The sequence below is a fragment of the Dermacentor silvarum genome, chromosome 4 (genome assembly GCF_013339745.2).
Source record: "Dermacentor silvarum isolate Dsil-2018 chromosome 4, BIME_Dsil_1.4, whole genome shotgun sequence".
Taxonomy (NCBI): Eukaryota; Metazoa; Arthropoda; class Arachnida; order Ixodida; family Ixodidae; genus Dermacentor; species Dermacentor silvarum.
In genome coordinates, this window is record NC_051157.2 from 61533989 (window position 1) to 61547047 (window position 13059).

The 13059-nt window shown below is 44.6% G+C and overlaps 1 protein-coding gene across 1 annotated transcript; it reads left to right on the forward strand.

Moving 5' to 3' along the window:
* Positions 1-13047, forward strand: LOC119448146 (uncharacterized). The gene is made up of 6 exons (XM_049666800.1): positions 1-154; positions 7919-8019; positions 9846-9905; positions 9972-10046; positions 11409-11462; positions 12561-13047. The coding sequence occupies exons 2-6, from the start codon at positions 7990-7992 to the stop codon at positions 12642-12644; spliced, it is 303 nt and encodes a 100-aa protein (XP_049522757.1). The 5' UTR covers positions 1-154; positions 7919-7989; the 3' UTR covers positions 12645-13047.
* The last annotated feature ends 12 nt before the right edge of the window (positions 13048-13059 follow it).

Genomic DNA, 13059 nt, shown 5'->3' on the forward strand with positions numbered 1-13059 from the left:
ATGGGTTCAGCGCAACATGTTTCTTATCGACTAAACTGGCGCTTAAGGAACTCAAGATAATTTTTACGAAAGGAATGTGGTTTGCTGCTGCTTTCGTCAAATACAACACAAGAGGGAACTTTGGAGCTGCGATTGTTCAGCTTTCATAGGAACGGTGAGTAGTACGCCGATTTGTCAAACATTCGTGCTTGTGGGCTCAGACTTTCTTGGCGTGTTATTTCTTAGGCTTTATATCGCAAAATTTCGAAGCAATTATGGCTTGTTAAACACGACGAGGCAATAGCTATGTATAATTTATACTGCTACAGTCTGCTGATAAAAATGACCAATTTGCACAGTCCCAAAGACGTTTGAAACCAGAAGAACGGGTAGGCTGTACCAGGTACGCCGCCGCAGTGCGACCGGTACGCGAAACGTCTTGTGCGTTGCAGGGGGTGTATAGGCACTAGGGTACCGAAATTACGAAACCAAATGCACAATTTACATTTATTCACTCATTATAAAACTTACATGCCTAACTTATGTGACAGCAAGTGGGCGTCTTACGATATAATAAGGTTAACCAGCCATGAAGCCTGGTCCTTGACGAGCAATCGATAGCAACCCTTTCCCGTTCCGCCACATCGAGCGGCCAACCTAGATTACGCCGCACAATTTGTCACGCTCTTCGCCTCAAATTCACGTTTCTTGAATGCAGTTTGAACGTAAGTGCAGTCGGTTTATCGGTCATACAAGAACGTGTCAGATGTCCGCAAGTCTTAAGCCGCCATAAAATTTGGCGATACAACAATGGCCTTAAATGCCGGAAACAGTTGAAAGACAACTTTGGCTCAACTTTGCCTCCATTGACGTCGATATCCAGGTGTATTTTTTTCTTGATTTTTTTTAAGTTCTTCCTCTGAGCTACCACGGTAAAAAACAAAATCGGTCTGTGCGCAGGAGTGACACTGATAGGAAGTTTGGGTGATCAACATCCCGTCACGGCTCTTTTTATTACATCATTGCTAAATGTATATAAGGGGTCGTTGGCGCCTCCTAGAAGCGCCGCATAGCTTTCTGCACCAACGTGTTATAATAAAAGAAAAGCACTCAACGAAAAATAAATAGATACACGAAGCAGTTGAGGAAGAGTTTCTGCGATCAGTTCCCAAAACAAGTAGTGGAACAGCTGCCGCACCAAAACAGAGTTAAGACATAAAGAAAAAAATGAAAAGAAACGTACAGACAGCCAAACCGATAAGCAGCAGCGCTGGCATGTCACATATAGTACCATTCATTGAATGATTGATTGATTAATTAATTCATTCATTCATTTAGCATACCTGATAATATCTGCTTAGAGCACGGGATAATGGAACTACGCACATTAGCAGAGATACAAGGGATAGATACAATACAAAATGAATATCAGAAAGAAGCCATGATTGCAACCATTGGCTCCGCGTACCTACGCGGTGCGGTGTTTCACTTAAATTGAGCCAAACTTTAAAAATATGTAAATGCCACGTAGCTAGACAGAACCAAGTTAATGTTGTTTGCTGTCGCTTGAAGATGCTCAGATAATTTCTTGCATTCCGCCTAATTACATAATTAGTCTTAATTAATTATTCAACGTATCAAATATTGTAATTAGATGAAAAGTGTCAATGAGAAAATGGTAGAGCGACATGAAAAAATCCCGATACAGCTTTCTGTTGCGCAATACGTGCCACATAAATGCGTTTTTCCGACCGCGAATGAAGCCCGCGAAAACACGCAAAGTGCCTCGAACAGCCAGTTTGTGTGTATTCCCGGGCTTCTTTCACGCTCGCAAAAACACATTTATGTAGCACGTATTGAGCAACAGAAAGCTGTAACAGAAAGTTACCTTCTGTTCAGCACAAATATACTCCTGTTTATTGTGGCTAGTCGTCATCACTGATATTGCACGCCACAAGTTAAAGAGGGGAAAGAACCTAAAAGACAAATACGAAAGAGTTTCGACCTTGTGCTCTGTGCAACCGAAACATTATCAATTAAATACCTCATTGCGACGTAGGCATGCCGAATGATACGGGCAATAAAACTGGCAGTGTTGGTCGTCTCAACGTAGCTCCTCTTTAGTTATAAAAATAGCCATCCAAGGCTTTGCAGGATATTTTCTTATGAAATCCAGTTTCACAGTAACCCATCTGGCAGGGAAAATACATATTGGAAAAACACGAAATTCCTACACCGGATTATTTCACCACTCGTAGGAAAAAGCGGCACCCAGGTACGCAATTCTGGCGAGTTTATTCTTTATTTTATTTACAGATACTGCAGGCCCTTGCCGGGCCCAAGCAGGAGTGGGTACATCAGTGAGTATGAAAACAGTACAAAGCATAAAAACTCACAAAGACAAAACCAATCATTGTAGACACGCAAACACTGTAGAAGTAGTATTTATATTACAAAGAAACGAGATAGAAAAAAATAAAAAAGAGAGAGAAAAAAAAACACTCAAGTGGTCGGGAATGTGAACTACTACATGTCAGAAAATGTCATTGTCTCTGTGTTTCTTCACAAATGAGTCAAGTGTCGTGCAAATCACTACAGTGCCCGGTAATTTGTGCCAATAAAGTATTGCCTGCGGGAATAACGAGTATTTATGGCAATTTACTCTCCCAAAAGTTTGGCGGATGGTATTACAGTGGTTAGTTCTGTTCGAGTGCTTAAAAGAGTCTTGTAAGTAGCGGGAACAAGGAATTTTATAATGCCCATGATAGAGAAGGTATACACATTTAAGTTTAGAAATTATTCAGCGGTTTCTTGGTGGTTGAAGACTTGCTCTTTTTACTAGACTAGTTGCTCTACTGTATCGTGAGTAGTCCGAGTAGATGAAGCGTGCTGCTAATTTCTGGATATTATCGATTTGGTCAGTTAAATATTTTTGAAGCGGGTCCCATATTATGTCTGCACATTCTAACACTGGTCTTATTAGTGTTTTGTAGGAATTTAGTTTAACGGATGATGGTGCGTCACATCAGTGAGTATGGAAACAGTACAAGGCATAAGAACTAATAAAGACAAAGACAATCATTGTAGACACGCAAACACTGTAGAAGTAGTATGGTACGATACGTTGTTCCTGCTAGTGATGACGACATGGTCTGATTTGATGTTAAATCACTAGTCACAAGCGTTCCAGTGGCAGTGGCTGTAAAGGTTTGCACCACTGCCCTAGAATCTGACGGGTTCCTGCCCGACAGGCCTCCATTTGATGTTCCAGACCTGTTCCGTCTCCTTAGGTTCTGTTTGTCGAGCCTATACTTTGTCTTCAAACAGAATTTTTATCTTCAAACGCATGGTACGGCTATGGATGCATCTATCTCCGTTCCTGCTGCGAATCTTGTCACGGAGGATGTCGAACGTCGGGCGTTAGCATCTTTTACCCCTTCTCCAAATATTTTTTCTCAGATATGTAGAGAATTGCTTCTGCATAATTCACAAGGTGCTTTCACCGGCCTTCACTGATCGTATTAAGAGCATAGAAAAGACGGCTCAGTTTACTGTCGAGCAAGAAGCAAGCGGTTGTCTACCGTTTCTTGATGTTCTTGTCACGCGTGGTAACTTTGACCTGTCTTTCAACGTCTACAGGAAGCCCACACATACAGGCCGGCACCGGCATTTTAACTCGGTACATACGCATTCACACGAAAGGTCTGTTCGAGCAAAAGCCATTTGCACAAGACAGGAGGAAAGCACGCGTGATGTTGAGAGCATCTGTGAAGTTTAAGAACCTGTGGCTACTCTCCGCCTTCTCGGTCCTCAGTACGGAAAAAAGTGCCGCTCCCAGCAAGAAGGCGTTCTACGTCGTCTCCGACGTAGAACGGAGACGACGTTGGATGTCATTCCATATGCATATGGCATATGGATGTCATTCCATATGCCCATGGCATATGGAATGACATCGCATATGAAATGAGACCATCGCTCGTATCATGCGCAGGTACGACGTCATAATTGCGCATGTGCCAACACGCAAACTAAGAAACGTTTTAGTAAACGTAAAAGACAAGTTGCCACAGGAAAATTTCTCCGGTGTGGTGTACTTCATAACCTGAGATGAGTGTGATTGCAGTATATCGGCGAGACAGGTGACTTAAAGAAACGTGTAAAACAGCATGAGTATGATGTCAGGAAACGACACGTAGCCTCGAGTGCCCTTGCTGAACATGTGGAATCTAGAGGCCACAATATTGACTGGGCAAGCGCACGTATTCTGGCCAAGAAAAAGAAGAAGCTTGCGTCACGCCTGCATCTAGAATCCTCGCACATACAGACTACGGCGAACACGCTGAATAGCATTAACGGGGCACTTGCGACGGTGCATACTCGCTGCTTGCCTCACATACCGAAACGTACTTAAATGCGCTGTATGTCTGTTATAGGTTTTATTATGAACAAGGCTCCCGTATGGGGTCGCCAAAACGTCATTAATTTTCAGTTCTTTTGGTCGGTGTATATTTTCGCGTTTTCCCGATATTTTCTTATGCAGCCCACGGTGTATTCTGCGATGGACTACCGAGATTTGACCGCACTTATCTGGGCGCTTTCGCCACCCATCCCTCAACATGCACATAAAGAAGGCCAAACTCATAAGAGCGACAAAAAGCGCCATCGCTGTTCCGTATTGAACCTTACTTCGTTTATTTTATAAACCTAGCGGTTCCACGTGGAAGGAACGCAGTTAATCACTTCGATTGCGAAGTGTCCGCCTGCCGTCCACACTATTCCCACAAAAGACGGCCACATTTCCTGGTAGGTCTTATAACGGCGAGATCACGGGGACGTTTAAGCGACTGGCCTGAATGAGGATCGCGATTCGGATCGCCGTCTGCCTCGGCTGATACCTTATGCGCTCGGCTCGTGGCAGCGTCTCGAAAGGCGTCTCAACGCTGTATATCAAATTCCGCAGCTATAGCCGTTGTCGCAGCAACACTCTTGCCTTCGTGGCTCGCCAGGCCGTGTTTGCCGCTGGGCCTCAACCGATAGGGCGCGCATAAATAACTGTTTTCTGGTTTCTGCGAACGGCGCGCGTGCATTTAGCGAAGCCTTTCTTTGCACGCACGACTATCCGACCACCGATCAAGGGGCCACTATAGGCACCGGCCGCACAAGCTTTCCATGCTAACAGCAGCGCAGATCGCATAGCCTATAGCGAGCGGAGGAATCATACCTTTCAAAAAAGCTTACGCCTTCACGATGCTCTCTAACCAGCGTTGATATCGAGACAAGCGTTTCCACATTGCGCAAATTATATATACTGTATATATCCGTATATGTTACAACTGTGCATGCCGCATACGTTCGAACATTGTTGTGGATCGTTGCCGTGATAACCAAGCTCACTTATCAGCTTCAAGCAAGCCATGAAACGGGCGCGCGTCTGTTGCTGTTCAGAATGGCGTCTCTTTTCTGTCGTAGCCCGAGTGGCTGGTGTCAGCAGATCTTCTAAGCTGAAATAGCCGGAACGCCATCTGGTCAGTACCCGGTGCCTATACTACCTATACACAGGATAAATACACCACCTGCTTGAAGTGTGACATGAGAAACACTTGCAGCACGAAAACGTTTCTCCCAGTGTCGGCGCTGTTTGTTCACCACAATCGCCGCAGGGTAGCTTTGGAAAGTAAACGGAACAACGCTAAGCCACAAAATAACGCGCAAGGATTTGTGATGGACCCGAGGGCTGGTTGACAGATGCAATTAAGGGGACTTCATATGTGCCCCCGACATACTCTCGGTGACAATCCAGTTTCCGTCAGTATAACGCTTTGATAGACAGGAGAAGACAGCCCAGGGCTGCGTCTCGGTAGCTTGGCGGTGCTTTCGAGAAAGAAACTACTGGCGCAGTGTAGCCATCGGACATTCCTGCGAGCACTTAATGAACGACTGACATTAATGCAGTGGCTATGGCACAGTCTAGTGCGCTAATTATTCGCTGCGAAGAAAGGCTAGTTTATACGACGTCAGTAGCTGTCCGATAGGCATAAAGAATGAATTAGGAGACGATAGGAGAGCAAACAAAATGATCAAGTTGCTTCTCCGAGTTCACCAAGAAATAAAACAATGTTATTGTGTTGCAAATTAAAGTGTTGCACAAAAAAACTTTGGCATGCCTTTAGCAGAACTGAAAGTTCTTGAGTAGCGCCAACTTTCAAACGCTACTCCCAAGCACTACAATTGCAACGGCACGCAAACTTGGGTGTGACCACCACAGGTTGCATCTTTATATTTCTGCTATCATTATACAAAGTCTATTCTTATATGAATCTGCTACCTAAAGTTTTCCACCATGATTATTTTGGCTGGCCTGTGGAAAACTGAAAGCTGCAAGTACGTCGCGAATCGCCCCTTCTCGCCTGCACACTCAGTTTGTGCTTCAATCCTTTGATCTTCTTTTCTTCCTCTGAAGGCAATATTATATACCATTTCGATTCATCCACTGTAAGTATGTACTAACAAAGGCAACTGATATATGATGTTCCTGTGAAGAGTTGGACATGCGTCGAGGCCAATGCACGCTTGTATGAGCGATGACGTTTCGGAAAAGAAATTACGGCGTGTGCGCAGCTGGGCCTCTCCCACATGGCTGCGCATGGAACGCTGCGCATGGAGCCCTTCATTCCGTTCCTCTGTCTGCAACGATACGCGCTAGAATTAATGAATCTTCATGGCGCGACATACTGCTCAAGGACATCGTCACCTGTCGCGCGAACAAACACTAGTGGCCAGTACGCTTCAGCCCAGGTATATTACTGCAAATGTACGATGCAGAACGCTGCTCCCTTCTTTCGTCTGCGCTCACATGCTGTTGCCTCGCAGTTCCAGCTTAGATGAACGAACACTGTGGCTCCCTGCCACTCTAGGGTTCTCTCGCAGCATGCCTCCATTTTCCCTGATATTCCTAGCGGCGTTGCTCTGCCTGCACGAGTGTGAGTGCTCTAAGGCGACCCAAGTTATGAACTGGTGTGGAAAAAAGCTGAGTAAGTACGCACGGAAGGAAACGTTGGAGCTACATAGGATCGAAGGCCGCTGCAAACACGCTCCCTCAAAGCGTTTCTGAAATCCGAACCCCACTAGAAAGCTGAAATGCTTGGCAGTGCGTGCGCGAGGGGCTAAGAAATATGCTCTATACTTGTAGACGCACGGTCCCCCTGTTTTGAAGCAGCATGCTTAAGTCATATATTTGAACCCCAACTTTTCGCAGCTTTCGTATTCGGTAAACCTTTGTGAGCCGGCGCGTTTATTTTATAGGGCTTCCTATACTATAGTGTCATTCATTTTCGCACATTTCTATATGCCACTGAATATGCGACTCGGGCCTGTTTAGTGTTACTCAAGTGGGACCCTTGGGGCATTTAATCACCTATAATGGAGATGCACTGCAATCCTCACGCCCAGAGCTTTCAGACACCCGAAGTGCCACAGAAAGCCCACCAGGGGGCAAAACAGCAGTCGAGACCGCGCGCTCTAGGGCCTAGAAATTTTCGTAAGTGGGTCCATTCGGCCCGAACTGGCATCCTTCGCGTCTTGAAACAGCGTCTTGACACAGCGTGAAATATCGTTTACTGCTTCATGTCGCTTATTTATGTTCAAAGTACAAACATGATCGTCCTTGGCTTTTATGGCATTCGTCCGGAAATGTGTGTGATAAAGTAAAATATTTGCATCTATCCAGTTAAACGAATCATTTCTTTCATCGTGTTAAGGCAATCGTCGAGCACCCGATAAAATTATGCAGAGCACTTCTTTAAGAAATTTTATACAACAAATTCATTACATTCCCATTAGTCATTAGGAGCACGGTGAGAACTGTTCGTTTAAGAAGAAAAACTATTTGAAGATCGAAGGAACGGCGTGCAAGTTGACTGTCTTCTCCCATCTTTTTTAGATCCAATTCAACTAGCGAAATCAGCGAAATTCGCCGCAGACCTGTTTGCGTCTTGCAGAGAGCAGCTCAAGATGCTTGGAGTCGATCCGACCATCGTTAAGGTGACAAAAACACGACGCGCGGCAGAAATGCTTTGAAGCATGCTATAATATTGCAAGATTCCGTAACACAAGGCCGTTTAAACAGAGCGCAGAGAAGATATAGGACACTTCTAGAAGCAATTACATTTATGGAGAACGTCTAAGCACATTATGAATTCTCTATGCACACACTATACTGTCCTAGTGTTCGTTAAGTATAAATGTGTCAAGTAGAGCGCGTAACATGTGCCTGCCGCTCTTATAAGCGTTATTATCATAGACCTTCGTGTTTTGTGTATCTTATGTTGGTTGCTTCCTGCCAAGCAGGTTTTGCTTGCAGAAGAAAACATATCTGAAGGCCGCTTATTTTTGTCATTTTTTTATTTTTTATGAATGAGTTAGTGTGATGAGATTGAGGTAGAACTGCTGTGGATAGATCCAAGACCACTCCAAAATAAATCGTAGGGTTTATCATCTCGCAGGCTGGCACACTGGACTGAGAAGGATGCCTTAGTGAAGGCTTCATGACTAATTTTGATCGCCCGGGTCTGTTTACCGCGCTCGTAAATCTCGGTACACGATTGTTGTTGCGTTCCGACCCCATGCGGCCGCCGCGACCAGGAATCTAACCCACGACCTCGTGCTCACCAGCAGAACGCCATATATTCACTGAGCCACCGCACCGGGTTACCGGGTTAGGACCATTTCCTAAACGCTATAAACTTAACGAAATACTGAACGCGTATGCGCTACGGTCGTATACTACACACAGTGTTCAGCAGGACACAAACGCAAGACGATACGCAACAGCGATTTTAGAGGTGGCACATCGTGCCTAACTCAGAAACTTTCGTCATTCAGTTTTGCCTAACCGGGCAACCAAACACAAAGGTAAGTATCTTAGACGTGCGTTGCGAACGACCATAAAAATAAAACACGAAGACGAAAACATGAACCACTGCACAGGAAGCGTCAGAGCTTATACTGCATAGTAGTGCGCGTTTTCGTCTTCGTGTAAGTCATTACATCATTTGCAAAGCACGTCTATACGCTATAGCACAAGATAGCCCCGTTCATCGTTAGAATGACAAACTTAAGCACACATTGATCCGCTGACAGAACTCTTGTATTTTGCTAGACTTCGGTAAAAGTCTAGTCTCGGGTTAGGCGAAATCGTTAAGCGTAGTGCATTTTAGCCATTGTCCTTCATTCAGATACGATATGTCCTTGCGAAACAGTCACTTGCTCGTTGGCCTCCCTGCCTTTCCTTTCTATTTCTCTATTTCACGTGCAGATCTTCATAATCCCTTACCTAACTCAGATGACAATGCTATAGATACAGCTTGAGGGATGGTGCTATGTACTTTAGTTGTCACGTATTTACAATACTCAGTGAGATGGCACTATCAATTTTCTTTTTTTTTTCTTTTTTTGCACCTTCGACACCATTCGCCAGCTAGAGTCCAGTTCAAATACTATTTCATTCGCAAGACACTCACACTGCCACTGCGGTGCTGGGTGCGTCATAGGTAATGAAATTGCGTAAAGCAACAGGCGCTTTCATGTATGTAACCATTACTGTTACTGTCTTTGTTTCTACTTAATGTGTATGAACCTTCCTGTGTATGCTAGAAGCAGTCAGCGCGGCCAGAAAACTAAACAATTCCCGATGTCTGTTAGTTTGAAAAGGTGACACTCTTACGACTTCATCGAAATGGTTGGCTCTTAGTAATTCGTTTGTTTTATGGCCATGTTTTATTTACAAACTAACATCCTTCTCTATGACTCGGAGGTTCACTGGGACATCTGAGGCGTAGCCTTATATAGTTGTAAACGCTACCTTGCAGGAAATAAAAAGAGTGTGCATCGTCATCCGCGTCTGCTACGCCTATGTGGACGACCTCAAAGTAAGGATGAGTCAAAACATGCCTGAGAGTGCTCACAGGTAATTCAAACGTGCTTTTCTCATCTAGAAAAGCGACGAATTTTACACTGCGTTTCCGAACTGTATCAAAAAGCTTCTTCAAGGCATGGAGACGGCGTCTAAAGTAAGTCTTACCGCCTTCCTTCTATATGACCCCGCAGTGCGACTCTCAAAGTAATTTTACTACCATTTAGAGCGGGGCTGATACTAGATGCGGTTGCATATTGCTTACTGTATGTCGACGCTGACGAGGGTTAAGAGTTCATCAACAGCATCGAAGAGTGCCAAGAAGTAATGAAAGTGAAAAAAACACTCATATCTTTCCGCATATTCACATCGACGTTCGTTGCTGGCGTCACATTTCACCATGTCGAATAATGGGAGAGCTTATCTGAGAAGCTTGCTTCGTCCACACAAAAGCCACGAACTAATGAGCCAGAAAAACTGTCTAAAAGAATGCGGCATGAAGGGGTTTAAAATAGATTTGCTATACAGCACGGCATTATGCAGAAAGAGCAACTGCCGTCCCGAAGCCAGCTCCTTCACATTGCGATTCCACAAAAAGAAAAACAGGCCCCAAGAATGACACACAAAACTGCGCGCTGGAGTACAGCATGGCGAAGACTGCATGTATTTGGAGTCATTGCAGCACGGAAGCGAACAATATACATCTTCGTTGCTACTGCGTGGTAACAGTTTATAGGCTGTAAGTGTGTCAGCCCTTCGTTAAGGCAACGTAGATGTTGATAGCATCCGAAAAAGTAGCTAAACGTCAGTCTGCTCAAATCGCGAGATAACGTTGATATCTTGTGTAACTTCGGCCATGTACCATGCCATTTTTAACACGTTATTGCCATTTTTCTAGAGGATATTCTGTTATTATGGAATGTGATCACTATTCTTCTACAGTTATTGCTATATACGCATCGTACGCAATTAATTACATTCAGACAATAGCACTGACAAAAAAAATTTACCGACGATTACGATACTCTCTAATGCGAAATTTGAACGCAGCTCTTACGTGTTTTCATTTCGCGATATATAGGCTGGCGAGGACAATCTGTATCGTGCGGCACATTGCAAACGGAGAGAAATATGGTGCGCCTGCCTCGCTAATAGGGAGATAGCGAGAGGCAGCGCGATTCACAGCAGCCGCCGCAGGCAGACCTCCGCTCATGCAGCGCTTTGTTTCCATATATGGTATCATTGGCGTCATCGGTGAACAGACGACGCGCGCTACTCTGGCACCATCTCGTAGCCATCGCCGCCGCAGAGCCCGTCTTGCGCGGCACTACGTTTTTCTTCTCACGCATTTCGCTATACCCTCCTCCACTTTCCTCCTCGCCCTCTCTTCGCTGTCGCTCTCATCATCCACTGCGCTCCGCGTTTGCTCTTTCATCCTTCGCTGTGCTCGTTCGCTCGCTTACAAGGGACGCCTACGCCAACCTGATACGAGCCTGATACGCACCCCGTTACCTTACAGAGTATGGCCACAAACTACCAAGTGAATATCAGCACTATTATCGACCAAGTGCAGGTAAGCTTGTAATCTATAGACGGCGTTCGGATTGTGAAATTTCACGTAATCGCTTAGCCAGAAACTCGCGATTTTCGATACAAGGCTGAAAGATGGCGAGACGTAACCTGTTTCCTCTACTTAATTTCGCCAAGAGGTGTAGTGCAATGCGGTTTCTTGCTACCATCCCGTCTCGATGAGACCGTTTATCTACCATCTTACACTGACACTTCAGAAATAAAGAATTTTTTATTTATATTGCACACGCATGCGAGCGCATGCTAAACCTGTCGCGCGCAAACACACAAGTGTTGTTTTGTAGATGCTTCTGAAATAACCTACAGGAAAGCGACAGTCATGCTAAAGGATATCATCACTGCCAGTGACGCTTATTGCACAGCTTCATCAAATGTGACAAATGTGATTTAATTCCTCATAGCAGCTTTTAACAATTTTAGACAGCTACATATATTCCTTAATATAGTACTTTTGCACAGAGGTACCGGTATAAGGTTGCTGTCAGCGTTACCGTGCCACAAACCCAGCGCATGCGAGGTACAAACGGTATAGGTAAAAAGGCAACGCTGTGCTAATTGCACCCGTTTTATTTGATTGGTAATTGCACCCGTTTTATTTTGGTAAATATATGCAAAAGGAACGTACTTGTATGCCCATAGTCAAGCAGCGTGTCAACGCTGGTTGAAAAAAAAAAAGACATTACAGGAACTACAATTCGCTTACGCACAGTGATAGCCACAAACTTGAATGCGCATATGACCCGAGACGGGATCCAACTACCAGATATTTAACATGGTATGTTTGAAATTACGGCAAAGGAAGGAATTTCTGGAACTCTGTATTTGTTATAGGGTGCTGCTATTGAGGTTTTTTGTAGCAAATATTTCGAGTCCCGACAGAGAGCGACCTTTCTGGAAACCTGACATGTGGATTGACGTTTCCCGTGTTGAGAAATTATTGTCAGATTGTAACGGTGGCATCATCTGCATGTACGCTTATAGCTGAAGTGTTACTGAGAGCAAACGTCATCTCACTACTATACTATTACTCCTTTGACGATGTGCTTAACTTGGTCAACATTTATTTTCTCATTCCTCGTAGAAATGCCAGCCGAAGAACATGCCAAAAGACGAAGACTACTTTCTCGGAATGCTGGCATGGTTTGGGGACTTTGTAAAAGCATAAGAAGGATCCAGCCAGCCACAAGACTTCTTGATCTAAATCAACCAAGAACGGATGGATAGGTTAACTTATGCAAGCAGAAGGCTGCTCTGATCAGGACGAATGGATGGAAACTATTCTGGTCAAGTTATGCGTACCAGATGGGACTGAAGCCTTAATTTTTCACTGCATTTTTAAAACATATACTGAAAAGGAGCTGACATCAGCGTCCGTTTTTGTTTTATTGTGGAACCTTCACTGCTTGCGCAATAATGGCGCAATAAAATTTGACGACTCACCTATCTTGGTTCTTATGCACGTTCTTGCTTTATTGCTCACTCTGAGCCCGACAACCTTATTTTAGTACTTCTTGCCCAACACGGTGGCGAGACGCAGCGACTCCGGCGTGAAGCTGCCACAACCCTTTACCTCAAGGATT

What these genes read in the sequence shown, in the direction of transcription:
- LOC119448146 (XM_049666800.1), top strand. Translation starts at nt 7,990, where the DNA reads ATGCTTGGAGTCGATCCGACCATCGTTAAG. An exon ending in TCGATCCGACCATCGTTAAG is followed by an intron (nt 8,020 to 9,845) that starts GTGACAAAAACA and finishes GCTACCTTGCAG; the next exon opens with GAAATAAAAAGAGTGTGCAT. An exon ending in CTATTATCGACCAAGTGCAG is followed by an intron (nt 11,463 to 12,560) that starts GTAAGCTTGTAA and finishes CATTCCTCGTAG; the next exon opens with AAATGCCAGCCGAAGAACAT.